The 26,895-nt window shown below is 38.3% G+C and overlaps 1 protein-coding gene across 1 annotated transcript in view; it reads right to left on the reverse strand.

Annotated features, from left to right (window-relative positions):
• Positions 1–26,895, reverse strand: part of NDST4 (N-deacetylase and N-sulfotransferase 4) — a 260,857-nt gene that overhangs the window by 101,525 nt on the left and 132,437 nt on the right. Inside the window, exons 4-6 of the mRNA XM_004612720.2 lie at positions 22,149–22,303; positions 3,294–3,479; positions 826–954 (exon numbers count right to left, since the gene is read on the reverse strand). Of these exons, the coding sequence (XP_004612777.2) occupies positions 826–954; positions 3,294–3,479; positions 22,149–22,303 (470 nt within the window). The remainder of the gene's footprint in view (positions 1–825; positions 955–3,293; positions 3,480–22,148; positions 22,304–26,895) is intronic.

A 26,895-nucleotide genomic window follows, 5' to 3' on the forward strand; every position in this document is an offset into this window, starting at 1 on the left:
CCATAAATAAAACCTTTCTGAAATAAAACAATTCCATCACCTAGTAATTTTGTATTCCCACACTGATAGACCGCTATACATATTACAGAAAAAAAAAAAACTTACAAAATTTGGGAATTGAGAGAGAGTACAGTGGGCAGGATCCTTCTGTTGCTAACCCGGATTTGATCCCCAGCACCCCATATGGTCCTCCAAGCCTGCCAGTTGTCCAGTGTGATCCCTGAGTGTAGAGCTAGGAATAACCCCTAAGCACTGCTGAGGGTGGCACCAAAACAAAACAAAATTTACAAAATTAAAGGTACATATTCTCTATCTTGAATCACAAATAGCGTTAGCGGAGATTTTAAGAATAGGCCTCAGCTGACTCTTCTATGCAAAAATAAAACACAACGAAACATTTTCAATATAGTTTTCCATCATGATCATTTTTAGAGATGGAAAAAAGTTGTGCCTATTGAGCCAGAAGCAAACTCAATTTATGAACAAGCTAGATGCTACTGATGATTGTTAATGTTCGGCTTTATCAACAGCACATGAACATGCATTTACTTTCATTCGAGAAAAGAAGCCAACGTCAAGATGTTTTCTCATATTCAGTTGTTATAACCAACACAAGATTCCCAACAAGTCTGTCTGTTTGGATTGAAGACCATTGGGGCTATGACTAGCCTAGAGTCATGATCCAACTTCTCCCAAATCCAAAATCCTACTTGGGTTTGGATTTACCAACTCGCCTTGTGAAAGAATTAACTACAGAAAAAAATGACACAAATAATAGGAATATGTTGATATCATTTTTTTTTAAAGCATAAAATGAATACTTACTGGATTCAGAAGGATGGTAAGGAAAAGTTCGCCTCCTCTGATACTTTTGTCCAGTTCCTGGGGTCCTCCAGGATACTCTTTATAGAAAATAGTGTGGGTGAACAACCCACAGGTTTGTCGAGGGAGGACCTGAGGGAAAGGAAGGGAAAACAAAGCACTGACTTGACCCCTCTAAGAGTTCCCCAGAGTTTTGGACTACATGGTGCGCAAATGACCTGCTCCTTCAAAGCACGTTGTTTCTAAAGTCAAAATGTTACTGTCATGGAAAGGTTGGGTTGATGACATGCAAATATTTAGAGAGTTTCAAGATTAAAAATATGAACATATAGATAGATACTCAATCAAACACCTAAACAGTCACAGAGAACCCTTCAGAGGTGTAGAATTCTAAGATATGGCTTCAATCCAGAAATAGCATTAACACCCTGTTCTATAAATCTTACCCACCAGCAAATTGTGTTGAATGTTTAGTAATATTTAAGAACCTTTTTAAAGGATGATTTAATTAAAAAGTAGAGAAGTTAGCAGGTTACCTGTTCTAGAGTATTAGTCATTGCTCTCCTTGCTTGTGAACTATAGTATTAAGTTGTACTTAGTTCTTGGAATTCAAAACGATCAGTTTTCATCACTACTTTGTTTTTTTGTTTATTACATTCTGAATTTAAATTTTAATCACAGTGGTAATCGAATCATCTAATGATTGCTTCTGGCACACTGTGTAGTTAATTATTTTGTAACTCCAAATGTTCAAAAGAAAGAAAGCAAATATGCTATTTTATCCCCAAACTTATTTTGAAGAAGTAACTATTTACTAATGAAAAAATTCATTCAATTTGTATGTAGTAGCTATAATTTTATTATTTACTTGTATTTGTGATAGCTTATATTGATTTCAAGGTAAATGAATGTATGTAACATTGGTTAAAAATGAAGTCTTTTATTTCATAGTATGTCAAACGGTAGTAAGAAATCGAGAAAAGGAAAAAGGATAATTTCATGCTGACTAGAAATTACATGAGATTACAAACCACATTTTCCTTTATTCTTACCTACCCCTACCTGCCTTATCAGTGGATACTTTAAACTCTAAAGTTTTTCAACATCAGATAATATTTCTTTGTATTTTAAAGTAAGTTTACACTAAGTTAAAATGAAAAGGATAAAATAATTAAGTTTTTATAATGAAAAAATTGAGTACTAGTTCTCATTAGCATGTATATATGGTATTGCTTTTTCTTTGGCTTTAAATAGTGACAGGTAATACATGGATGGATAGACAAATAATTCTAACAAATTCTGCTGGTAGAATATTATAGAGAGAAAAACACAAAGGAAGGTAGTAATGGAGTTACCTGATGATGGGAATATGTTGGAAGTGTGTATAAGCATTTTAAGATGGGCTATTTTATTTAAAGTGAATAATACCATTTTTCTTATTTTAATGAAGGATTTTAAGTTGCGATATAAAATCCATTATACCTCATTATCATTTTGTAGCAAACAATACATCAGAGTATTACTTTTTAATTAGTTTCCCTGAAAATAGACTGTATATCTATTTTAGAAGTATGTAAGAAAAAGAGCAATTTGAAAATAAAACACAAAACCCAGTATCTTAAGATGGTTTTAGTATCTTCAAGCACCCATCCCCCCAAAAACAGTGAATGGGGAAACTGAGCTCTCAGGAGCTTTTTGTTTGATTCTGTTGATAATCCAAAGGTTTGAGGGATATTTTCTTGATTGATTGACCCGAACTTTGCCTGAAACTCAATGAAATCACCTAAACAAAGAGATACAGAGAAATTCTTCCAGTGTGTAGGATCCTAAGATACAGCTTCAGTCCAGAAATGGCACAAATTCTTTATATGAAATCATTTTTAATATTTGAAGCAGAATATGCGTTCTAAAGCAACTCTAGCATCTAAAGTTTGTCAATAGCCAAACAATATGTGAATGTTTGACCAGTCAGTCTCAAAATGCACTAGAGGTTTGAGGCCTGGAGAGATAGCCGAGCAAGAAGGGGGCTTGCCTTGTATGCTGCCGACCCAGGTTCAATCCCCGACACCTTATATAGTCTGCCAAGTCCCTACAAAAGTGATCCCTGAGCACAGAGCCAGGAGTAAGCAGATTTGATAAGTGGTTATCAAACCAAACCCAAACAAACAAAAAATACACTAGAGGTTTGAGGGTTTTTTTGTTTTTTGTTTTTTGTTTTTTGCTTTTTGGGTCACATCTGGCGATGCACAGGGGTTATTTCTGGCTCTGCACTCAGGAATTACCCCTGGCAGTGCTCAGGGGACCATATGGGATGCTGGGAATCGAACTCGGGTCGGCCGCGTGCAAGGCAAACGCCCTACCGGCTGTGCTAACACTCCAGCCCCGAGGTTTGAGATTTTTATCTCATCTTTCTGAGTAGTAAGTTATAACGATCCCACGATCCCATGATGCACAGGGCAGCCAATGCTTACCATGATGCTATTGTGAATGAAGCCTTTCCTGTACCGCGCAGGTTTCAGATGCGGATATTCTTCCGTGCTGGTGACCTGAATACCCCAGACCTTCTTCCAAGCTGCATACAGCTGAAGGTGAACTGGGTAGACCCCAGAGTGATGCGGTGCCACTGCGTAGCCCAGGTTGGTGGGGATGCCATGTTCCTAAAAGAAAGCCAGAACAGTATCACAGGAAGTAGGATTGACTCAGTGTATCCAAGATTATTTCCACAAACATTTATTCAGGACAGGCTGAATTCGATGCAAAATACAGGAAATAAAAAAAAAATACCAGGGTTGAGGATTTGTCTTGTAACAGCTCGTCATTCAGCTCTGATGCTATGATCTGCATAGTAAATACTTCGGCATGTGGTATGTGGGTGAAATTGATTTCAAATTTTGAATGAAAAAATGTTTTGGGGGAGGACAGAATGAGGATTTGGTCTTTGCTCAGACATAGAAGAAAATGTCACTTAAGCAAATGCCTGCAGATGGACAACACAGTGCGTATGTGTGTGTGCATGTGTGTGTGTTTGTGTGTCTGTGTGTCTGTGTAGTGTTCAAGTGAATCAGAAAGGTAAATCTGAATTATAAAGTAGTGAGCTTTCTCTGATAACTGAGGGATTTGGAACTATTCAATTTGAATAAGGAAGGCAAGGAAGATTTCTGACCACGCAGGGCCATACTCTATTTTAGAAAGAGAGATCTAGTGACAGTCTACTAAGGAGTGATGTGGGAACTCTGTGTATTACACAAGTCATTACAAATAAGCAGCTTAGAGGAATGAGAGGTACCTAAACTAGATTATTGGTGGTTGGGTTAAAAAACAGGGGATAAACTTCCGTACAAGATCCAGTGATGTTGGGGATATAGAAGGTAAAGATTAGGGTGAAGATTTGGGTGTAGAAGTGAAGATTAAGGTTTTCCTCTTGGTTTTGAACCTTAGCCATTCCATTTATTTTTATAAAGCATACACTTTAGTTCGAGGAGCTTGCCTTGGGTAAACAGTCAACTCTAAAGGAAAACATATAAATTTAGAAGAAGAAAATGAAAAGAGTTGTTGAAGAATGGTATTATAGTGTGAGGTGCGTGATATGGATCTGCAGTTTTCTCCCTTTAAATGCTTATCTCCCTTATAAAGACACCTTGTAGGATTGAATCTCATCAATTGAGGTTATAAATGACAAGGTACAGTCATATACGAAAGCTGATTGAATCAATAAACAGAACACAAAAGTGTTGACTTGACAATTGCCACTTATATTTTATATTGCATAGCATGCAGCTTAGGAAAAGACTTCAGTCTGGCATAATAAGCAAGCGGCAAACAGATTACACATCTATAACACCTAAGTCATATGCCACTCAGCGCAGAAGATGAGTCCATAATATTTTGCAAGCCTCCATCATTCTTCCTTTCATGAGAATGACCCTCATTGTATAGCCAAATTCACCTTTCTTTCACGAAGACAATATGTTCTCTAACATCTATTACAGTAAATGACTCTGTAGAAAGACTGAATTATGAAATCAATGCTATAAAATGAGCTGAAGTCTTTTGTGAGGTCTAGAGAAAAAAGACATTTCTTGGCATGTGCAGAAGCAAAAATATTTCTTTCAGAAGTTTGATTTTTCAGTACAAGGCTAGAAATGTCTAGTAGAAGAACTACTTGAAGGTTGTCCAAGGGGAGTGGATGCTACTGGAATCCTGATACATCATCAACAGACAATTCTTGGGGAAAGCCTTTGTTCTCTCTGCTTATTTCCATGTTGCCCAGTAAAACGTCACAAGTGTTCTCAGGCTGAGTCTGGAACATAGATGAACTTCCTAATGAGAGGAAAGCAGGGTGAAGTGTGTTCAAACACCTCTGTAACTTTGGTACAGAGAAGTACTCCTGATTTACAGAAAGGGGGATTTTCAAATGATAAAGATTGAGTTTGGGAAGCATCTCTTCCCACAATTTGAAGAATGATAAAATCAAGTGTATGAATCAAATAGTCTGCACTAATCACCTTATTATTCCATGTTTTCTCCCACTGTATACTATATTTTTATTCCAAATCTGGGATCCAACCTCCTTGATAAACAAGAGAATATCCGAGAAGTAAAGAGATAAAAATAAAATTGTGGAGGGAACTGAAAAATACAAACAACTGTATCTCTACAGAAAAAAAAATAGACATTTCATTTTTGACAGGTAGTAAAATAAATTGTAGAACTTTCATGAGAAAGCAGAAGGTAAAAAGCAATTGATTTAGTGAGTAAGAAGGAAGGGGCTGTAAAGGGATTTTATTATATTTATTGATTTCTGGGGGCTCAATGTTATACTTTCATAAGGTCATCTTATCACACTGGCAGTGGATCTCAATCAAAATAGTAAATAATGCTAGATAATTATGAATTTATACTTTTTCAATCTAAATGATAACATAAAATGAAAAGTCATTGCCCTAGAAATTCTTTTTCTGTTATCAAGGGGATTTCTGAACTAGAAATCTCAATTCTTTACCTTCCAGGGTTTAAACCCCATTTTTATTGAGAAATTTGGTCAACTAAATAGCAAAATACATATCACATTTCCACAAGATAAAAAAAATACAGAATCTGAAGGACATGCTACATGTGAATATAAGAAGTACTTGAAGCTATAAAATAGTCATAGCTGACAGAATCAACTAATTTAAATATGGCTACTACTTATTAAAACGATGTCTTACAGGATCTAGGAATTATAGTATTACAGTTCTAAATGTTATCACAAATATTGACAGGGGAGTTTAAATTGTTCTACTACTTCCAGATGGGGTAAAATTCCTATTGAACTGGGAAATGCAGTCATGTGTGGTATATCACAGACTATACTTTTAAAAGGGGTACTGTTTATCAAAATAAAAAAGAGGTGGAGTTGAGGAGATAGTACAGCAAGTAAGGTGCTTATCTTGCACAGACCAACTGTCTCCATCCTTGTCTCCCTGATTCCTGCCAGGAATGGGTGCAGAGCCAGGAATAAGTGCTGAGTACTGCCAGGTGTGACCCAAAGAACAAAACAAAAGAATAGAATAAAGTAAAATATATTTAACACTAGTGCATTAATAGTAGCTGACGTTCTGTTTAAGTTTTCTTTAGTTATTCCTAATGATCAGATATCCTTGCAGTTATGTGGATCTGATATTTATGAGTGTTGTTACTTTCATACTGTGGCATATTCGATATGCCAAAAACAGTAACAAGTCTCACAATGGAGATGTTACTGGTGCCCGCTTGAGCAAATCGATGAACAACGGGATGACAGTGCTATAGTGCAGTTACTTTCAGAATCACTGTGATCCTTCTGGTTATTTATTTTTTTTAATTGAATCACTGTAAGATAGTTACAAGCTTTCATGTTTGGGTTACAATCATACAAGGATCAAACACCCATCCCTCCACCAGTGCATATTCCCTACTACCAATATCCCTGGTATACCCCCCTCCCCCACCCTCCCTCTGCCTCCATGGCCCAATACCCATCTGATAAGGGATTAATTTCCAGGATATACAAGACACTAGTAGAATTGTATAAGAAAAAAAAACCTCCAACCCCATCAAAAAAGAGAAGAAATGAACAGAAGTTCATTTCAAAAAGAAATACAAATGGCCATAAGGCACATGAAAAAATGCTCCACATCGCTAGTCATCAGGGAGATGCAAATCAAAATAACAATGAGATGTCATCTCACACCACAGAGACTGGCACACATTCAAAAGAACAAAAGCAACCAGTGCTGGCATGGATGTGGGGAAAAAGGGGTGCTCTTTCACTGATGGTAGAAATGCCGACTGGTCCAGCCTTTTTGGAAAACAATATGGACAGTCCTTCAAAAACTAGAGATTGAGCTTCCATATGGCCCCGCAATACCTTCTGGTTACTTTCTGAGGTGGCCTGGCTACTATCACCAAAAATGGAAACTGAGGCTCACTAGAGAGTAAACTTTTGCTCCCAGGAACCAGTATCAGAACCTTTATGATACAAAATTATAAAGTGGTATTTACAGATTTTTGCATTTGCTTTCAAACTACACTGTTTCAACCCTCTCAGGAAATGACTGGAAGTACTTTATGAAAATGGGAAATTTTAATGGGTATAGATTGCTCACGTCTAGTCCTTATCTACTCTATTTTACTTGAAGAAGTTATAAATTCAAGACCTTCATATTTCCCAAAGTCCTCTGCAGCTCTCCTGTCTGGTGCAAGCAAGGTTCAGTGCACTAGAAGTCCACAAAAAAGATTCCAGAGAGCAGTGGGTGGGCAACTGCTAAGGCCTGGCACCTCGTCGCCTGTTGCTGACACATAACTATGATCTTGGAAACAGGAGGCTTTTCTGAATCATTCTTTGGTGCCCCCTTTCTCAGCAGCTGTGAGGCTGATAGTTTTGCCTGAACTCCAGTGGTAGCTTCCGAAGGCCGTTCCCTAAGGGAGTTGGGTCTCTCTGGCTCCATGAGTCTCTGGAGGGAAGAACAGACTTGAATCTGCTCTCTCAGCCCTTCTGAAGTGTTTGGAAGCATTTAAGTTGCTGAGTTTAAAATTTTCCCTGTTTAAAATAACTCCAAATGGCTTGTTTTTTAGCATGCACGCTTGACCAATATGGATGATCTTTGCTCTTTTCTAATAAGCATAAAAGGCTTAAGAGTTTCAGTGAACAGGTCAGTGGTTTATACTAGGAAGATGGAGGCGGCAAAAGAAATGCCCCACATTTCTTCCAGAAAATTCCATGATTCTCAAAAATGCCTAGTTGCCTAGCTTATCATGTCATACCTATGAGTGTTTAATCTTCTAAGCGGTGAATATGTAGTGCATAGAGAAAACTATTTCAAAAACAAAACAACTACATGGAGACTGATAATCACCATCTAAAGAACTTTGTCTTTGTAGATGTGAAGTCAGAACAAAAAAATTCTGAGGCCATGAGACAGTTCATGGTCTGAAGCATATGCATGAAGCTCTGAATTCTGTCTCCCATGCCCCAGGTCCTGACTGTCACTGTCACTGTCATCCTGTTGCTCATCGATTTGCTGAGCGGGCAACAGTAATGTCTTCATTATGGGACTTGTTAGATTTTGCATCTCGAATACATCACAGGTATCTTGCCAGGCTCTGCCATGTGGACGAGATACTCTTGGTAGCTTGCCAGGTTCTCCGAGAGGGATGGAGGAATCAAACCCAGGTGGACCACATGCAAAACAAATGCCCTACCCGCTGTGCTATAGCTCCAGTCCACTGGCCTTGTAATACCACTAATTCCTCCATCCTGATATACTATAGGGCTCAGAATGCAACTTCATTGGGCATCCCTGCTCACTTGCTTTCATGGAGTTTGGTGATTGGATTATTCTTACAAGAGCTCAGAGGGAGGAAGGAAATAGTCATCTTAACTGTTACTATGTAAAGTCATCCTGTGAAAACCAAAGTCAGCTCATTTTGTATTATTTCATGCCTTCAATCAAAGTGTAAAGCAACTTTCTGGCTGTTTTCTCTCAAAGCTTGGGATTTCACAGTCTACCTCACACTGATTCTAATCCAAGGAAACACTAATTCTAGGAAGTACTAAAATCCCCCTATATCCATGTATATTACAGCCTCTCCCCGAATTATTTTTATCAAATTTTTTTTTGGTTTCATTGTTCTATTTCTTTTGCGGGGAGAGTAGATAGAGATTCCCCAGCAAAAACTGTACATGCCAGACATGCGCCCCAACTCTCAGCCAATTTTGTGATATATGCTGGTAAATCATTTTCCAGAAGATGTGACAAAGCATAAGGAACACAAGGAGGAAAGGAGAAATATGGAAGCTGGGAATATTGTGTTCATGGATGTACAACAGCCATGCCCAGATCACCCACAGAGAGTTTCTAGAAGCCTAAAGAATGGAGGAAAGTCTTGATACAGAGAGGATGAAAGCAAGATGAATTTTGTTGTCCTATTATTTTTTAACCTTTTAATTGAATCACTGTGAGGGAGACCCTTACAGAGCTGCCCGTGATTAGATTTCAGTTATACAGTATTCTAACTCCCATCCCTCCACCAATGTACATTCCCAGTACCAGTGTCCCCAGGTTCCCTCCCATCACCCCCCAATTCCACCTCGTGCCTGCCTCTATAGCAGGTGCTTTTATTAACTCTCTTCTCTCTCTCTTTCTCTCTCTCACACTTTCTTTCTTTCTCTTTCCTTTTGGGTGTTGTGGTTTGCAATATTGATACTGAAAGGTTATCGAGAATATCCCTTACCTACTTTTAACCCTCAGATCTTGTCCACGGTGATCATTCCCAGCTATTATTGTCATAGTGGTTTCTTTTCTATCTTACCTACCCTCAGCCTCCCAAACACTAGTGGTTAGATCCAATCATTGACCAGTCTTCCTAACCCCGGTTTTCCCTGGCCATGCATATTACTCTTCTACTAGATATTTTTTATATCCCACAAATGAATGCAGTCATTCTATATCTATCCCTCTCCTAACTCTTTTCACTCAACATGATACTCACCATGTCCATCCATTTATAGACAAATTTTATGACTTCACTTTTCCTAATAGCTGCATAGTATTCCATTGTGTAGATGTGCCACAGTTTCTTTATCCATTCATCTGTTCTTGTGTTGCCCCTTTTATTATGATCATATGTTAACACTTCAGGAGATATGACTTGTGAGGCCGACTTATAAAACACTTAAGGAAGGTTTTATATTCCCATTGTTTAGCAATGTGCCTGCTCTATGGTTGATGTTTGATAAAAATCTTACAAAAATAAATGAAGAAAATGTTATTCAATAAATTTGCACAAAATACTATAAATAGAAAATAAATGATAGATTGCTTAGCTGGATTACTGGAAGAAAAAAAGATGATGTACTAAACAGTTGTCTGAACTTTAAGTATTGATTTGTCCTTCTGAATATACAACTAGAAGAAGACATTTTCGTAAAGAACATAGAACTCATTATCTATTTTTCCTTTTAATAGGGACTTGGAATCATATTGTCAACTTGGAGAATGATCCTAGGATCATTGATTTTCTACTGTGTTTTAGGAACTGAAATCGCCTTCTGTTTTCATAAATGATAAAAGCAATGACTGTGTGACCTAAGAAATTGGCTGGGTCAGTCTTGACACTTTTTGGACTGCAGCCTAGTAAATGGTGACAAATCTCTGGAGAGCTCTGTGTTACAAATGGATTTTTCTTTTGAAAAAGAAATAGCACAGCAATGGTGCTGCTTCGATGCAGTTGAACTTTCCAGTCCTAAGTAGAGCTATTTTGGGCAATTGAGACACATTCCTTTAATATTCTTGACCCTTCTGAATGACTACTTTGCTGTCGAGAGGGAATGAACAGAACAGAGTGAATATGCCCATATGTGCTGTTTAATAGGCGGCTACTTAGGTATTGTTAACATTTTGTGATAAAAATGTTTGCTGTCCAATCAAAATGTTCATCTAATTGTGATTCACTAATTTACTTCATTCAATAAAAACTTATGTACCTCTGATATTCTGTTACCTACTACACCCATGTCCTAATGTGAGTGATATACAACAGTGACTAAAACCTACAGAAATCCCTGTTTTTAAGGAGCTAATATTATAAACTCAGAGGGGTTAAAAAAAAGATTGCATAAGTAAGTAAACTATGTAATGTATTTAGAGATGTTAAGGGTATGGAAAAAAACTAAAGTGGATAAAGAAAATGAAATGAAGAGGTATGGGCTGCAAAAATAAAGTATTCACTATGGGACTTGTGGGGACTGGAGCGATAGCACAGTGGGTAGGGTGTTTGCCTTGCATGTGCTGACCTGGGCTCAATTTTTCTGTCCTTCTCGGAGAGCCCTGCAAGCTACTGAGAGTATCCAGCCTGTAGGGCAGAGCCTGGCAAACTCCCTGTGGCGTATTCGATATGCCAAAAACAGTAACAAGAAGTCTCACAATGGAGACGTTACTGGAGCCTGCTCCAGCAAATTAATGAACAACGGGATGACAGGGCTACAGTGCTACAGTGCATGGGCCTTGTGGAGAAGGTGATGCCTGTAGCCATGTGCTGACGCAGTGGAGGAACTAAGCATACTGATAATTTGGGGTAGATTATTTCAAGCAGAGCAAACTGTACGTACATTGTTCTAAGTTGAAAACACTTTCATATTTGAGGGAAATGGATTCAATTGTTTGCTGACAGGGTAAGTAAAGGGGGATAGCAAAAGATTATGTCAAGCGTCCGGGCTGCTGCAAGTAGCCGTATGTTATTTATGGAATGACTCCAAAGAGCAGCATCCCGTTGACTATGCTTTTCAGAGAAGCACATTGAAGCATCACTGAGAAGAAGGCGAGGTGCATATCGTGAGGTGCAAATCACTTAGGATTTTGAAGAGAGTAAGAACTTTGTATGGGATACCTGGAGGGTCTGCTTGAAGTTTATGGCCAAGAGTGTAAAAGTGAGAACAGTTTAACGTTGTTCCAACTACAGTCAGCCTGAATCTCACTAGGGATGAGGCATCCCATGGCAATTTGATGAACAACGAAGCGTAGAAAAGTTCAGAAGATCTTCAAGGGCAAGACTGGTTCTTAAAGAACAAGCTATGAGAAGAGGGAGGGCTGGGAAGATGTAGTATTTGGGATGTCAGAGCAAATGTCAGAACAGCAATTTGATTCCTTTCTCTTCATGGTTGTCTTTGCTGCATAGAAAGATGGAGATTGAATTAGATGCCAAGAGAGGTGAATAATAAATATTCAGAGTTCCTTCGGTTTGGAATAAATGATATAATTTATGATGACTAACTTTGTTTCTAGGGGCCGAAGAGAGAGAACGCAGCAGGTAGGGCACTTGCTGTGTACTTGGGTGACCTGGCTTCAATGCCTGGCATCTCATATGGTCCCCCGATCCCTGCCAGGAGTGATCCCTGAGCGAAGAGCCAGGAGTAACCCTAATAACAGCCAACTGAGGCCTCCAAACCAAAAGAACAATTTTTTTTCAGATCTCCAAAACAGTGCTCAGGAGGGTCAGAAGCCACTCCCAGAGACACTTGAGCCAGATGTTTGTACTGGATGGGTCAGCACGGTGGCCCAGTGACTGACCTACTGGTGCAGGGAGCCACCATGCTGCCCTAGTGGTGCTTAAGAACCATGCAGCCATGGTTCTTAAGAGCATTAAGAATCAGCTGGAAAAAGGAGGGTATTCATCTCATTATTCTATCTCTCCTGTAGTTACCAGAAGCACAAACATGCAAGAAGTTGCCCCAAATAACTGCATATAATCCAATCATACTATTTTCCACAATATGTTCATTTGCAAATGCTATCTCAAATCAATATACTTTATTTACATCACCAGTTCCTTCGTATTCTTTATGCCTAGCACACATTAGTTTAGGTTTTTAACTCTTCTAGCTGATCGCCCTTGTTCATGGGATAGAGAGGCTCTGAACTAAATGGGATGAATAGGGTGAATAGGTGTGTGTGTGTGTGTGTGTGTGTGTGTGTGGGTGGGTGGGTGGGTGTTTCTGTGTGTGAGAGAGAGAGAGACTGAGAGACAGAGAGAGAGAAAGAGACTGAGAGATGGAGAGAGAGACAGAGAGACAGAGAGATTCTGAGAAGGGCAACTTGACCTTTATGCAGCTGGTTAGGTTATGCACCTTCATTTTCTGATTTTGAACACATTTCTTAAGATTTTGAATTTTTTTTTTTACCAACATGAAGCTGATGGGTTGGAATCAGTAATTTGAGCACATCATTTTGCAGAAATAGATTTGCATAAACTATTACTTCTCTGAGCGATGGAATATATTTCTAATATTATTTCTGAGTCATGCTGAAATTTCCCTTAGGAGTAACTGGTTTCCTCTTAATGTAAGCTTAATGTATTTTTAGGAAAATACTCTAAACATTGGTTGTAGGCATGAGGCTTTGCTCTGCTTGTCAATTCCTCTCTCAACTGGATGCACAAAAGTATTGTTGAATTTTGCCCTATTGTGAAACCTTATACTTTCTCCAAGAGTTTAGATAACTCATATCTGTGATTATTTCAATTTGTGGAAATTTTGTTATCATGTGAAACAGATTAAATTTCACTTAATCAAATTAAGTTTGCTATTAAATAGTATCTTAGATTCAGAAAATAAGTAACAATTATTTTAGTAACTACTCATAAAGATGATTAAATTGTATTTAGAAATACAATTTAAGGCATATTTACACATATTTTAATGTAGATTTCTTGACATTTCACATTAAGTTCATACCAAAATATTGTGTTTGCATTTACCAGAATGATAAAGTGGTATCATATTTGGAAATCAAAGTACCAATACAGTTCTCATTTCAAAACTGCTTCCCTTCGAACAGTTCGGTTCCCCTATATTATTAACCAGCTTTAACTGTCTTCAGTGTCAACAGGTTTGGAAACAATTTCTCATCGTCTCATATTGCACAAGTTACTGCAGAAATGACTGCAGGGAAGAAGTGTCAACAATAAAGAGGTAATCATGGGAAGATGAAAATGCTCTGCTATGATGGATAAAGTATAAAAGAAACCAACAAGTCAAAATAATTTTTCAAAATGAAAAAGACAAAGAGAAAAAAATGAAAAGAAAAGCATAGGCTAACTAATATTTTTGAATAATTCAACTTTAAGTGGTATACTCCATAGAGCAGAAGTAAAATAATAAAATAAAATCCTCAAAATGTTAACTCTGATTCAACAGTCATTAAATAATTCAAAAACAAGCATGAGCTGAGAAGCAATGTAATTCAAAAGTTTCCATAAAAGTTAATTGTTCTATTATTGACCCAGTAAGGAATCTATTGGCAAAACTGCTTTCTAATAATTGATTTATAAAGACATAAGATTGCACCATAAATAAGTGGTTGAAAATGTCAAGGTTTTATAATGAGGGTTTTTACATAAATATGCCCGTGGAAGGAATACAAATACTTTACAAAGGGGTAACTAAAATGTAGGAGAATCTTGAAACACCATAAAGAGAAAAAAAAAATGCAATGGTAAAATAATGTGTAGGGAATGGTTCAAATGCTATACAAAAAAAAAACAACCACAAACAAAAAATAAAAAGAAGAAATAACAAATCGAAAAGAGAACCTATTCTTATTGCATAATAGAGATGAATGTTGGCTCAGAAGTTCAAGAATGTGAAATCTCTGATTCTCTTAATCTTTCTACATAGTTTTATAGTAGATGTCTTAGTTTCAATCAACAGTAGTACAAATGATGCAATAGAGGAGAGCAAAGCCAAGAGCACAGAGGCAGACAGCACCTCTCCCCAACCTCTTCTTTAGTAGAGCTTCTAGACCTACATAACATGGTTTCTGCTTACTTGTAATTGGCCAAAACTATGTTTAATGTCCCTGAGATAAAAGCAGAGAAATCATTCCTTAACCTGGACACTATTTAATGCAAAGGAAAATGGGTCCTGAGTAAGCACTTGCAAGTGACAACTAAAATTATTTGTACTTTGAATAGAGAAGTAAGAATGACAATGACCTTTTGTTAAGCAGATTAGTCCCCAATCTTTTGTACAAAACATAGGAGAGATAGAGATCTTAGAAGTTAGAGGAAAACACACACACCAAAAGAAGTTAGAGCAGAGCTACAAGGAGAGGTAGTGGAAAATCTGGTGAATCCATAGTTAGGATGGTCGAGTTTCAAGCAAAGATAGTGAATGCAGTTGGACTTGGGGCCTTATGGTCCCAAGACCTAGAATAAAAAGTTTCTCTATATTCTAACTCCGTGTGCTCTACTCCCTCTCATCCACTAATTTCAAGCTCCAAGCCCCTTCAATATCAATTTCTTGTTCCGTTTCTTCAACACTCCTTCGGGGTGTGAACATATACACATACTGTCCAATCCTCATAAAAACCTATGAGGTAGGGACTGTTAACCCCATTTCACATATTTGAAAATGAAAACGTGGGAATTGCCTACCATTTACTAAGATCACCCATCTATTAATCGGGAAAGCTGTAATTTGAGCCAAAGTAGATTAGATGTGAAATACAAGGACTTAACAAATACTCTGGGGGAATGTGACAACGGCAGGCACAGGGTAAATTCATCTCACAAAAGATTTTCATGTGTAAAAGCAGATATGTTTCTTTTTGTATATTTTGTGTAAAATTTATTATTTCCTATGGTACAAAGTCTCAATATTTAAAGCCAATATTCATTTGCCTAAAAGTAAGTAAATTAAATATTAACAATTACTTTAAGCAGTTATCAGTTAATTCCCCAGGGGAGCCCTCTGCTGAAATTGTTTCAGGAATCAACCCTGGAAAAGAAGTAGAGCTCTTTCATTTGATCTTCAAAGATTATTTAAATACATAAAATGCATAAAGCAGAAGGGGTGATTTGTAAGGCCTTACACTTACCAAAATAGTGATAGCAAGGGTAACCAGAATAGACAAATGTAGGTCTGGCCAGAGTCATGTAATGCATTCTGAGTGATATAAATAGTTCATTTCCTTCAATTATTGCTGTCCAATATGAAAGTGCATTTTGTAGGTGGCGTTTGTTCCTCTGAGGTTAAACATGCTCAGAAATAAAATAGCTGCCCGACCAAGAAAAGACATTGCAGCTAAAATGAGAATCTTGGGGGGGGGGGGGTCGGGGGAGCAGGGGGCACCCAGAGCTGCTCTCTGATCGGAAAATCAGATAGATAAATATGCATTGTAGAGATTTTCTGTCAAAGGCAAATTCTCTCATCTACCTGCCAATAATAAAACAACCAGTCAAGGACTTACTATGATCCACTGCAGGGCAAGAAAGATATATATATAATTTTTCTAAATCCATAACGAAGCAATATGAATATTACGAGCTAATGACACACAGAGTCTAATTTTCAGGCAAAAGGTCCCTGCTATTCTTTATGTTGTATATTTGGTGAAAACAGAAATTGATGAGAACATTATAAAAGACTGCTGGAGTAAGCTAGCTAAGCGCGTCATTAAAAATAGCATCCATACACACAAGAAAAGGGAGAAACCCATCTTAGGTGGCCAGAGAGATGGCTCGAGGCTGGGGTGCATGGCTTGCAGCAAGGAGCCAGGGTTTGAGCGAGGGTCCCTAGAGCCAGGTGTGGCCGCTGAGAATAATATCTCTAGCAGGACCAGATGTGGCACCCAACTCCCCGGATCTCCCCAAACAACAAACAAACCCTATCTGTTGTGGATAGATAGGTGAAAGAAAAATAGAACTATTTTGACTTGTTGTGTGACATTCACTCACATCTGCACCTGTTCTCCTTTGGAGTAGCAGGAAGTCAGCACTTCTCAACCCTCCCAGGTCCGTGCTGCTGACCCCCAACCCCAGCTTTTATTCTAGGAAAGAGCTACTGAGAGATCTGGAGCTCCCCCCTACCCCAACACACACACACACACACACACACACACACACACACTCACCATACTCTTTTGTATGTATAAATGTCCTGACTTATTACTAAGCATTCACAATCTCTTATTTGCACCATAGGGGACTTTTATAAAATTGGTAACTTGCCACAGTCTTTTCTAAATTTTCTATCTTTAAAATAACCTATTACTACCTATTTTTTTTAGTGTAAGGCATTTGTCACACATAACAAGAAATTATACTGCATCATTCAGAAAAGACACAGGTGTACCAGGGCACTTCTGTGTCAGTCTAGTTTCACTGTGCCATCAATTCTACCATCATTCACCTTTTATTTTTTAATTAAAACCTCTACATAGTTGATTTGGTGTGCAGGCCATAATGACACTGAAAGATCATCCAGAGTTGTTTTTTGATGAGTTTAGGTTCTTATGAAAACAATTTAAATGTCAACATTTTTCATATGAGGAATGGTGCATCTAATAATGAAGAAAAGCATTGTATAGAGTTCATAAATATTTGTAAGAGTTAATAAAGCAGGACTTAAAAATGATGACCATGTGTTGAAAATCCAACTCTTGGCTCCTGGAGAGGGTAAGTTATCCAATAACTGTTGTATTAAATGTTAAGGAAAATTTGCATCAAAGTTGTTATAGTTAGGATTGAAACCAATAGGATGATTTTCCCTTTGGGATATCATATAGTCCATAACTATTAGTGAACCAAAAGACTTCACTCATTTGGAAAGATTAATCAGTTTCCCTGCTGAATTTGAAAGAACATAACACCATTTCTTACTTTAACTCCCACAGATTTATCATCATCATCATCATCATCATCATCATCATCATCATCATCATCATCATCATCATCATCATCATCCTGTTGATCATCCAATTTCTCGAGCAGTCTCAGTAATGTCTCCATTCGTCCTAGCCCTGAGATTTTAGAAGCCTCTCTCTACTCATCCTTCCAACAATGCTGTACTGGAGGGTGAGGGGAATGAGACCCAGCTTGTTACTGGTTTTGGCATATGAATACTCCCTGGGGAGCTTGCCAGGCTCTTCCATGTGGGCAGGAAACTTTCAGTAGTTTGCCAGGTTCTCCCAGAGGGAGAAGTAGGCTATAAGATATCACGCGGCTGCAAAGCGGCCGCACACTTCCGGGAACTTGCTTTTAAGTCTCTGGATGCTGGCCGTTGACAGGATTACAAAGCTCGGGGGGCAGTCCCTGAGTGTGACCACCTAGCTACTGGGAGATTGGAAATCTGGGCGGAGCAGGCCCAGTCCTGATCTGAGCAGCCTTAGAGGTCTCGGCCCCGGGTCCCACACACCTGGGTTTCTCTGCCGGTTCCTTCATGCCTGAGGCTCGTCCAAACATGTGGAGAGGGGCCTTGAGCATGGCTGTGGCTGGCCACCGGGAGCTCTGCTCGGGGTGGGGAGGGAAGCTGGAGCCCATCCCCTCCGAGGAGGCCCCAGGGAAGACAGCCAGGCCCCCAGCGCTGTGTAATCATGTCAACGGCCAGCATCCGGAAACTTAAAAGCAAGCTCCCGGAAGAGAGCGACACAGAGAGTCTCTTTCCCGAGTGCCCACAGATATATAGTGGAAGAAAATTAAATCATTCTGGTTTTGACGACAAGCACCTTCTCTGTATTTGAAAACAAAAGTTGTGTGTTGTCTGGAATGAATTGGGGTAACTTATTTTTTCAAGCCCTTTAATGTTAGCCAGTGTTTCCTGTTCTCAGCCTTAGTTTTTCTGTTGTCATCTTTGAAGTGTTATTTATTATTGTGACACATTCAAGCAACTGATCAAAGAAAGATGATCTATTAAAAAAAACTTGAAACTATTTTACTTATATTGTGTGTTGCAATTAGTGTAAATTGACTGACTTTGCTTTAAACTAATGTTCCTATACAAACACAAACAGGCATATATTCCTACGGCATGCATACAAAATATCTGCACTCAAAAATACATCTCCACTAATACTGAAGGTATATGTGCCTTTAAATCAAGCATACACGTATACATGTCCCTACTCTCTGCACAGATACATTCATTCACACTCACCCTCGTGTGCACAGATGAAGGAATAATAAAGCTTTCCAGGGATCAAAGCTCTTCAAACATGAAGAATAGGTAAAAAGCAAGCATGCAATGCAAGTCTCTCATAATTTTCAGATACATTACAATGGAAAATGAGCTGTATTCAGAGAGAATTCAGAGACATTCAATGAAGAAAATCATTTCAATGAAATAATTTTGAAGTATTAACACATCATTTAAATAATGTTTTATAAATGCCATGAAAGTAACTATATGTTTCATTGATAACACCTCTGCATACTAAAGTAATACCAAGGAATAGTAAAGAATATCGGGACGGAAAAAAATAGTTAAATGATTTTTTTCAGTATAATTTTAGTTGAATATTATTTTTTCCATAATTACTTCAGTTGCTGTCAGAAATATTTCAAAAGGCTTATTTAAATTTGTGGACTGATACGGTCAATGATGAGAATTTTTTGAATTGAAATTGATCAGTGGCATTATCTGGTTCAGTGGATGACTGGTTGGCAGATGAGCTATATAAATTAATCACCCAATCTTGGTACTTTAGAAAATTATAATTAAAAAAAAAAGAATCATTACCATTTCATAGGAGAACACTGAGACACAAAAACTCAATGATAACCACCAAAGAACTTATCACAAGCAGTCAAAACTCAAATTTAGCCTGCCAATATCTCATTTAGTGCTTTTCACAATCCTATCCCATTTAAGTTCTGTTCATAGCTTTGTAGCACCATATGAATACGGATAGAAAATAATATAATAAGAAAGAAATACAGTTCTTGGCCTTCTGGAAAACACACATGTTGGCATCCCCTGTTTTCTGTAAAAGGTGGAGTTGTGCGTGTTATTTTGAAAGAGTCCTGAGAAATTTTATTCAGCTGAGCTCCAGGAGAATTAGGGAAAGTCCATTTCTACATGTGTATGTACCGTTTCATTATAGTTGTTATATTTTGACTATGACTGTGCAACATGTAATAAAACTGTTTTTTGGGTTTTTTTTAAATAAAATATTTGTATAGGTTCAGTCTAGCTTTCAGTCACACTGACTAAACAAATGTAATTGCTCTGAATGCACTGTAAATAGCTTTCAACGTTTCATTACAAAGCAATTACATCAAAGTCTTTCCCAGTGCTATTGGTATGATTTTCAAGATACAAAAATTACTACACACAGGTAAATCATCCACTATGAAGCATAACCTACATGACTTGAAAGCAAGGCATCAGAGAGGGATTGAAGTGGAGGATACTTAAGCTCAATGATAAACACAGGTTATTATCAAGGTAACTATCCTGACAAAATTCAGCATGCTATCTCAAGAAAAGAACATATTTGCTTAATTTTACACTGCTGTGAAATCGAACAAAACATATTACACTTTCTTCAAAACTTAAGTGAAGATCAATCGCTTGTAAATCTATATCTATAAAATTTGGTTTTGAAAGCAAGATTGGGACATGGTTATCTGGATTTAGGAACTTCATAATTGGTTAATAGCTAATGAGTAGTTACTGTGACAGACAAAGCTCCGAGGATGTTATATGCAAATATAAAGCATATATTAGATAGCTGTTACTATGATGCTCATCTTTCTAGGTGTGAAAGAGAGTCATGTAGAGGCCCGACACTTTTTGCTTTTAATGAAACAGCCATGTACAGAATATCAGTGCTAAAATACAGGTATTCTGGTGATGGAGGTGGATTTTTTTTTTACTGCTTTGCATGTTGCCCACACTTATACTAAAGATCAACACATAGTTCTGGAGATGAAGAGATGGAAAAGAGGGATATGCCATTAATAAAATAACTACATAACTTTATAAAAAATATCATAGGACTCATCTGGACTGAAATCTATGACTCGTGATGTGACTTTAAAACATGAAACACAGCCATCGCATGCTATAGATGACTCATTCATTTAAAATTGTTTTGTTTTGATTTGGTTTTGTGGCCACACACATGGGGTGCTCAGGGCTGACTCCTGCCTCTGGGCTCAGGGGTCACTTCTGGTGGTGCTCAGGGGACAGTGGAACAGGGACCCAGCCAGGACTTGTGTTGTGCAAGACAAGTGTCTCACTTGCTGTCCTATCCCCCTGGACTGATGAAACTAGTCAAGACCGAGCTTCTACCTCTGGTCCAAGCCATTTGGATGACTAACAACCCCCCTGTTGACTTTCTCCTGTTGAATGAAGATGTGGATCTGGATACATTTCTAGAGACTTCCATCTTTTATTAGACTGTTAAAGCGATACACTTAACTTTTAGCTCTGGGGTTGACAAACCTTTTGCCGGTGAAACTGCTGCAGGCAGGGCTGGAGGGAGGCGTGGGGCCACCTTCCAGGGACACTTCATGAACACTTACACTTCAGTTTCATATAATTTGATGCTACAAAATAATGTTGTGCCTTTGTCTTTCAAACATTCAAAAACATGATAGCCAAAGTAAAACAAAAACACCCTCAAAGGAAAATAAAAGAACCCTTTTCTGAGTTCAAGGAGGATAAAAAACAAGCAGCAGGCCAAGTACGATTCTAGAGAAATAGTAAAGGAACTACAAGCATCCTCTGGGAACCTGCCAGCAGTTTTCAGGCACATTTTCATGCCCCTGAAAACTGACAGCATCAAAAGCACTGGTGTTTCTAGAAGTCTATGGCATGGAAAGTCTTCATGCTTCAAGGTGAAAGGAATACATGCTGAAAAATGTTTGACAACCACTGGGCCACACTGCCCTGTCAGCAATAGGCCACACAAAGCACCATGTTCCCAGATTTCTATTGCTAAGAGATGTCGTAGCACAGCCTGCAAGTGTACTGCAGGGGCAATAAGAAGTCATGGCTCAGATCCTCTTCCGGGATTCACCCCCAAGCCCCCCACACCCCTGGGGACAGTAAAATGGAAAAGCATCATGTGGAGAACATTATCGATGAGATTGGCATAATGATGCAAAACTCCCAAGGAAACATTTTTTTCTCACTATATCTTTTCAGAACTGACAATCTAATGATTTGTTTAACCTACTCATTCATTCTTACACAAGTGCTTTTTGAGAGGTTAATAATGATATGCCAGCAATCCGATGGAGAGAGTACCATCTTTCCCCTTCATACCTGCAAAGGCTAACCCTTCCAGGAAACAGGATATCTTTTAGACGATGATCTACTCTTTTTGCTATACATTATACATCACAGCCTAGCTCATATGGAAGTGCAAGGATTCCTGAAGCAGAATAACATAGACAATACGTATCCTCGATAGCGCCTGTAGCTGACATATTCTGTTCTGGTCTATTCCTATCAGATATCACTCTATCACTTGATCTTACGACCCACAAATATGACACCCTTGTTGACAAAACCTACTCACCAAGGCAAATTCCTTGTTGAGGATCATCTGCTCCACCAAGGATGACTCGTTGTGGAAGAGGTGGGGCTGCATGTGGCTCCACATGTGCGGAAACCACCAGAACTCGTCCACAGACTGAAGCAGAAGGTCATCGCCTGCATCTTCCTCTTCAGTCCCTGTAACACAGGGAGTGAAAAATGGCTGAGGTGGAAACTACTGGACAGGTAAAAGCTTAGGCTGACTTGGCTTTTATTACTCTCCTTGCTATTATTACATAAATCCAACCTTGTGGATTTTTTCCCCCTTTCTGCATATGTGTGTGTATGTTTAGTAATAGAACAACAATAACAAATGGGCATTTTAAGTTAAGTTTCATCAGGGGTAAAGGGATGGGGAAAGTGTAGAAATCCTAAGTGTAGATAGTTGTTTAATTTAATATTGAGCGGTATATTATCACCAACATTGTTTAGAACTACTTGCATATATGATGATAACCAAAAATACAGATATAATTTTAAATAGTTCATTTTTGTTTTAAAACTACCAATTTATTATTCTCTCCATAATTGCATGCATTGGGAAAGCCTGACTAGAGACAAATATTCTTTGGCTTTGTTTTTCTGGTCACACTTGGCTGTGCTCATAGCTTACTCCTGGCTTAGTACTCAGGGATCACTGCTGGCCGCTCTCACAGGACCATCTGTGGTGTTGGAGTTCTAACCTCATTTGGCTGAAGGCAAGGAAAGTGCCCTAAGTGCTGTAATATCTCTCTAGTCCCAGAAGATTATTAAGTTTACTTCTAAAACGATACCTGCAGATAAATCTAAAAATAACATGGACTGGAGCGATAGCACAGCGGGTAGGGCATTTGCCTTGCCCACGGCCGACCCGGGTTTGGTTCCTCCATTCCTGTCAGAGAGCCTGGCAAACTACCGAGAGTATCCCGCCCACATAGCAGAGCCTGGCAAGCTACCTATGGCATATTTGATATATCAAAAACAGTAACAAGTCTCACAATGGAGACGTTACTGGTGCCTGCTCGAGCAAATTGATGAACAATGGGATGACAGTGCTACAGTGATATTGCTACCCTAACATGTTGATGATAAAGGTCATTTTTTTTCTGATGACAAAAATAATCTATGCTTGTTAAAGAAATATGGAAAGTACCCGGGAGATGAGGAGTTCCAAAATCAAAACAAACCCCAAACTAAAATGTCAACATCTAGAATTAATCAATGGAAATATTTTGATACTTTACCTTTAAATTATTTTTAAATTAAACTTCAAAATGTTATAACTTTATAAAACACTTTTTCTATATTTTATACTTCAAAATATGAAAATAAGCATTTCTAATTTTGTATATTTCCTAAGCAAGGGGTTTATTAACACAATAGAAAGTTGACTTGAAAATTTAAAACTAGCACTACCTTTCATAGTTTCTTAAAAACATTTGTTTACAGAACCATATACAAGTGTGTAATTTTAAATACTTATGAAAAAAGTGATGAAACAACTTAATTTGCTTTTAAGGAAACTATTGACAGTTATGCTGTAATATTTTCACTATAAAAAGCTTGTGGTTTACAGAGACTGACACACATTCAAAAGAACAAAAGCAACTAGTGCTGGCGTGGATGTGGGGAAAAAGGGATGCTCTTTCACTGTTGGTGGGAATGCCAAGTGGTCCAGCCTTCCTGGAAAACAATATGGACAGTCTTTCAAAAACTAGAAATTGAGCTTTCATATGTCCCCGCAATACCACTTCTGGGAATATATCCTGAGGATGCAAAAAGCACAGTAGAAATGACATCTGTACCTATATATATGTTCATTGTGGCACTATTCACAATAGCCAAAATCTGGAAACAACCCAAGTGCCCTTGAGCAGATGACTGGTTAAAGAAACTTTGGTACAGCTACACAATGGAATACTATGCAGCTGTTAGGAGAGATGAAGTCATGAAATTATTACGGATAATTACGGCTTAATAATGGATAGACATGGAGATTATCATGGTAAGTGAAATGAGTCAGAAAGAGAGGGACAGACATAGAAGGACTGCACTCATTTGTGGAGTATAGAATAACATCACATGAGGCTGACACCCAAGGACAGTAGATACAAGGGCCAGGGGGATTGCCCCATAGCTGGAAGCCTGCTTCATGAGCGAAGGGGAGAAGACAGCTGGAATAGAGAAGAGATCACTAAGAAAATGGCTGGAGGAATCAGTCGGAATGTGAGATGTGTGCCAGAAGTTGATAATGGACCATATATGATGGCCTCTCAGTGTCTGTGTTGCAATCCATAATGCCCAAAGATAGAGAGAGAGTATGGGGAATATTGTCTGCCACAGAGACAGCGGGAGGGTGGGAAAGGGGGGGGGGCAGAGCATACAGGGATATTGGTGGTGGGGAATGTGCACTGGTGGAGGGATGGGTGTTTGATCATTGTGTGATTATAACCCAAGCATGAAAGTTTGTAACTATCTCATGGTGATTCAATAAAAATTAAAAAAAAATCTTATGGTTTGGTATAATTTCACAATATTCAGTCCCATTTACAAATAACCCAAGAATTTATTCCTTTCTCTTTGACTTTTAGATAATTAAGTAATGCAAAACAATAAAGTCAGGCTTATAGTACATGGTGCATTTATTTGATTTATTTTTTCACAGAGGTAAGTTGCTTGATTTTATATTCTTTACTAAGCAGAGAACTATTAAAAGCATATTTTAAAGATTTTTTTCCTAAGTAATCCATTTATGCGTCCTATAGTAAAAATGTCATTGCTAATTCAAGCAATTTATTGTTAAGTCAGAAATCTAATTAAAGCACATATTTAATGTCAATCAATGGTAGAAGGACCCACTTCTCCTCTTAACTTGATTATGTGGATTTGAGCTAGTTAACGTCTCTGAATCTTGGTTTCTAGTTTCCTAAAGGAGATAGTAAATGAACAAACAAAAAAAGTAAGGAAAGGAAAATATTGCTTTCAGTGACAATATGGATGGAAATAGAGCTTGCCATCCTCAGAGAAGTCAAGTCAGGAGAAAAAATACTGGATTTTTTTTTCAGGCCTCACATATCTAAAGAAAGAAGGAAAAGAAATAGTCGATGTGCAATGAAAACAAATCCTCCAACTCTGATGATAGGATTTCAGGAGCAACAGGAGGAAGGCCAGAAAGTGTCCTATAACTGGGGGAGGGATATGGTGTGGTGACATGTATCCCTAAAACATCAAAACATTTGTACTCTTTTAAACCAATCTGAAAAACCAATACAAAGGAAAAAGAAAAAAATTGAAATTGAAATTAAAAATGCTTATAGGGCTTTTTGCAGTCACTGTTGACAATTTATTAAAGTACTTAAAAGTGACTCAAACTCGAACTCTCTCCAAGACCACAAACGTATTAACTTCAAAAGATGCTTGTATACCCATGTCCCTTGCAACACTACTTACAAACACCAGGATCTGGGAACAGCACACGTGTCAGATGATAAATGAGTGGATAAAGTAAAGTGTGGCAAATGGACACAAAGGAATACCACTAAGCCAAAAGGAAAGATGAATATTGGTTTTTTTGCTACATCTCGGATAAATTTATAGGATATTATGCTAAGAGAAATAAATTAGAGGGAGAAGAACAAATCCTGAGCTATCTTATTCAGAAATGGCATATCAAGAAACAGCAAGAATAGTGAGTTCAGTGAAAATGAACCCTGGGGCTCTGACAATTTAAATAGATTTTCAAGAGCCTGGGCGTAGCTGGGTGAGGGTTGGGGTGGTCGAAAAGTGACACGAAGAGTGGTGGAGTTGGGCACTCTGGTGCTGGCGAAGAGATGTTCAGTCATTTTGGATATTGAAACCCAAACCTTAACACCACTGCAACTATCTAAATTATGACAAATAAAATATTAAACAAAAATATAATTACATTTGTTAAACAACAGCAAATTGCAGACATTAAGTACTCTATAAATAATAATATCTATGCCTTCTTAAATATAATTCCTGTGGACTTATCACTATCACTGTATCACTGTAATCCCGTTGTTCAGGAAGAACAGTGGAGTCAACATGATGTGCCTGGAGCTGGAGGTTCTTCGTCTTCTTAACAACTTCTTCGATGCCCTTGAAGCTGTTCCATGCCACTCTCTTCCTCCTGAGCAGCTGAGGTGCCAGGTCATTCCTCATGTTGAGTTCTCAACCTAGGTACACATAACTGCTGCATTCGGAGATGTTCATTCCACTGAGAGAAAACGGAATGTCAGAAACTAGTCTGTTTCTCATGAACATTCTTTTCATGAGATTCAGCTGTAGTCCAGCCACTCAACACTCACAGTCAAAGTCAGCCATCATTCATGCCGCTTTGCTAATGTTTGGTGCCATTAGAACGATGTCATCAGTGAAGCGGAGGTGGTGTAGTTGCTGACCGTCTATCTTCACTTCCATTCCTTCCCATTTCAGTCATCGCTTGATGTTCTTGAGGGTGGCACTGAAGAGTTTCTGTGAAATGGTGTTGCCCTGCCTAACCCCTCTCTTTACGTCAATGATCACTTCCTTGTAGAGTGGTGAGGTCCTGGTGGTGAATCCGTAATACAGCTCATGGAGGATCCTGATGTACTGAGTTTGAACGCCCTGCTTAGCTAGGGCTTTGATAACTGCTTCGGTCTCAACAGAATCAAAGACCTTCTGTAAATCAATGAATGTTAGACAGAGCGGCATCTTGAACTCTTGCAAAACCTCAATGAGCTTGGTCA

The sequence above is a fragment of the Sorex araneus genome, chromosome 6 (genome assembly GCF_027595985.1).
Source record: "Sorex araneus isolate mSorAra2 chromosome 6, mSorAra2.pri, whole genome shotgun sequence".
In the NCBI taxonomy this organism is placed as follows: Eukaryota; Metazoa; Chordata; class Mammalia; order Eulipotyphla; family Soricidae; genus Sorex; species Sorex araneus.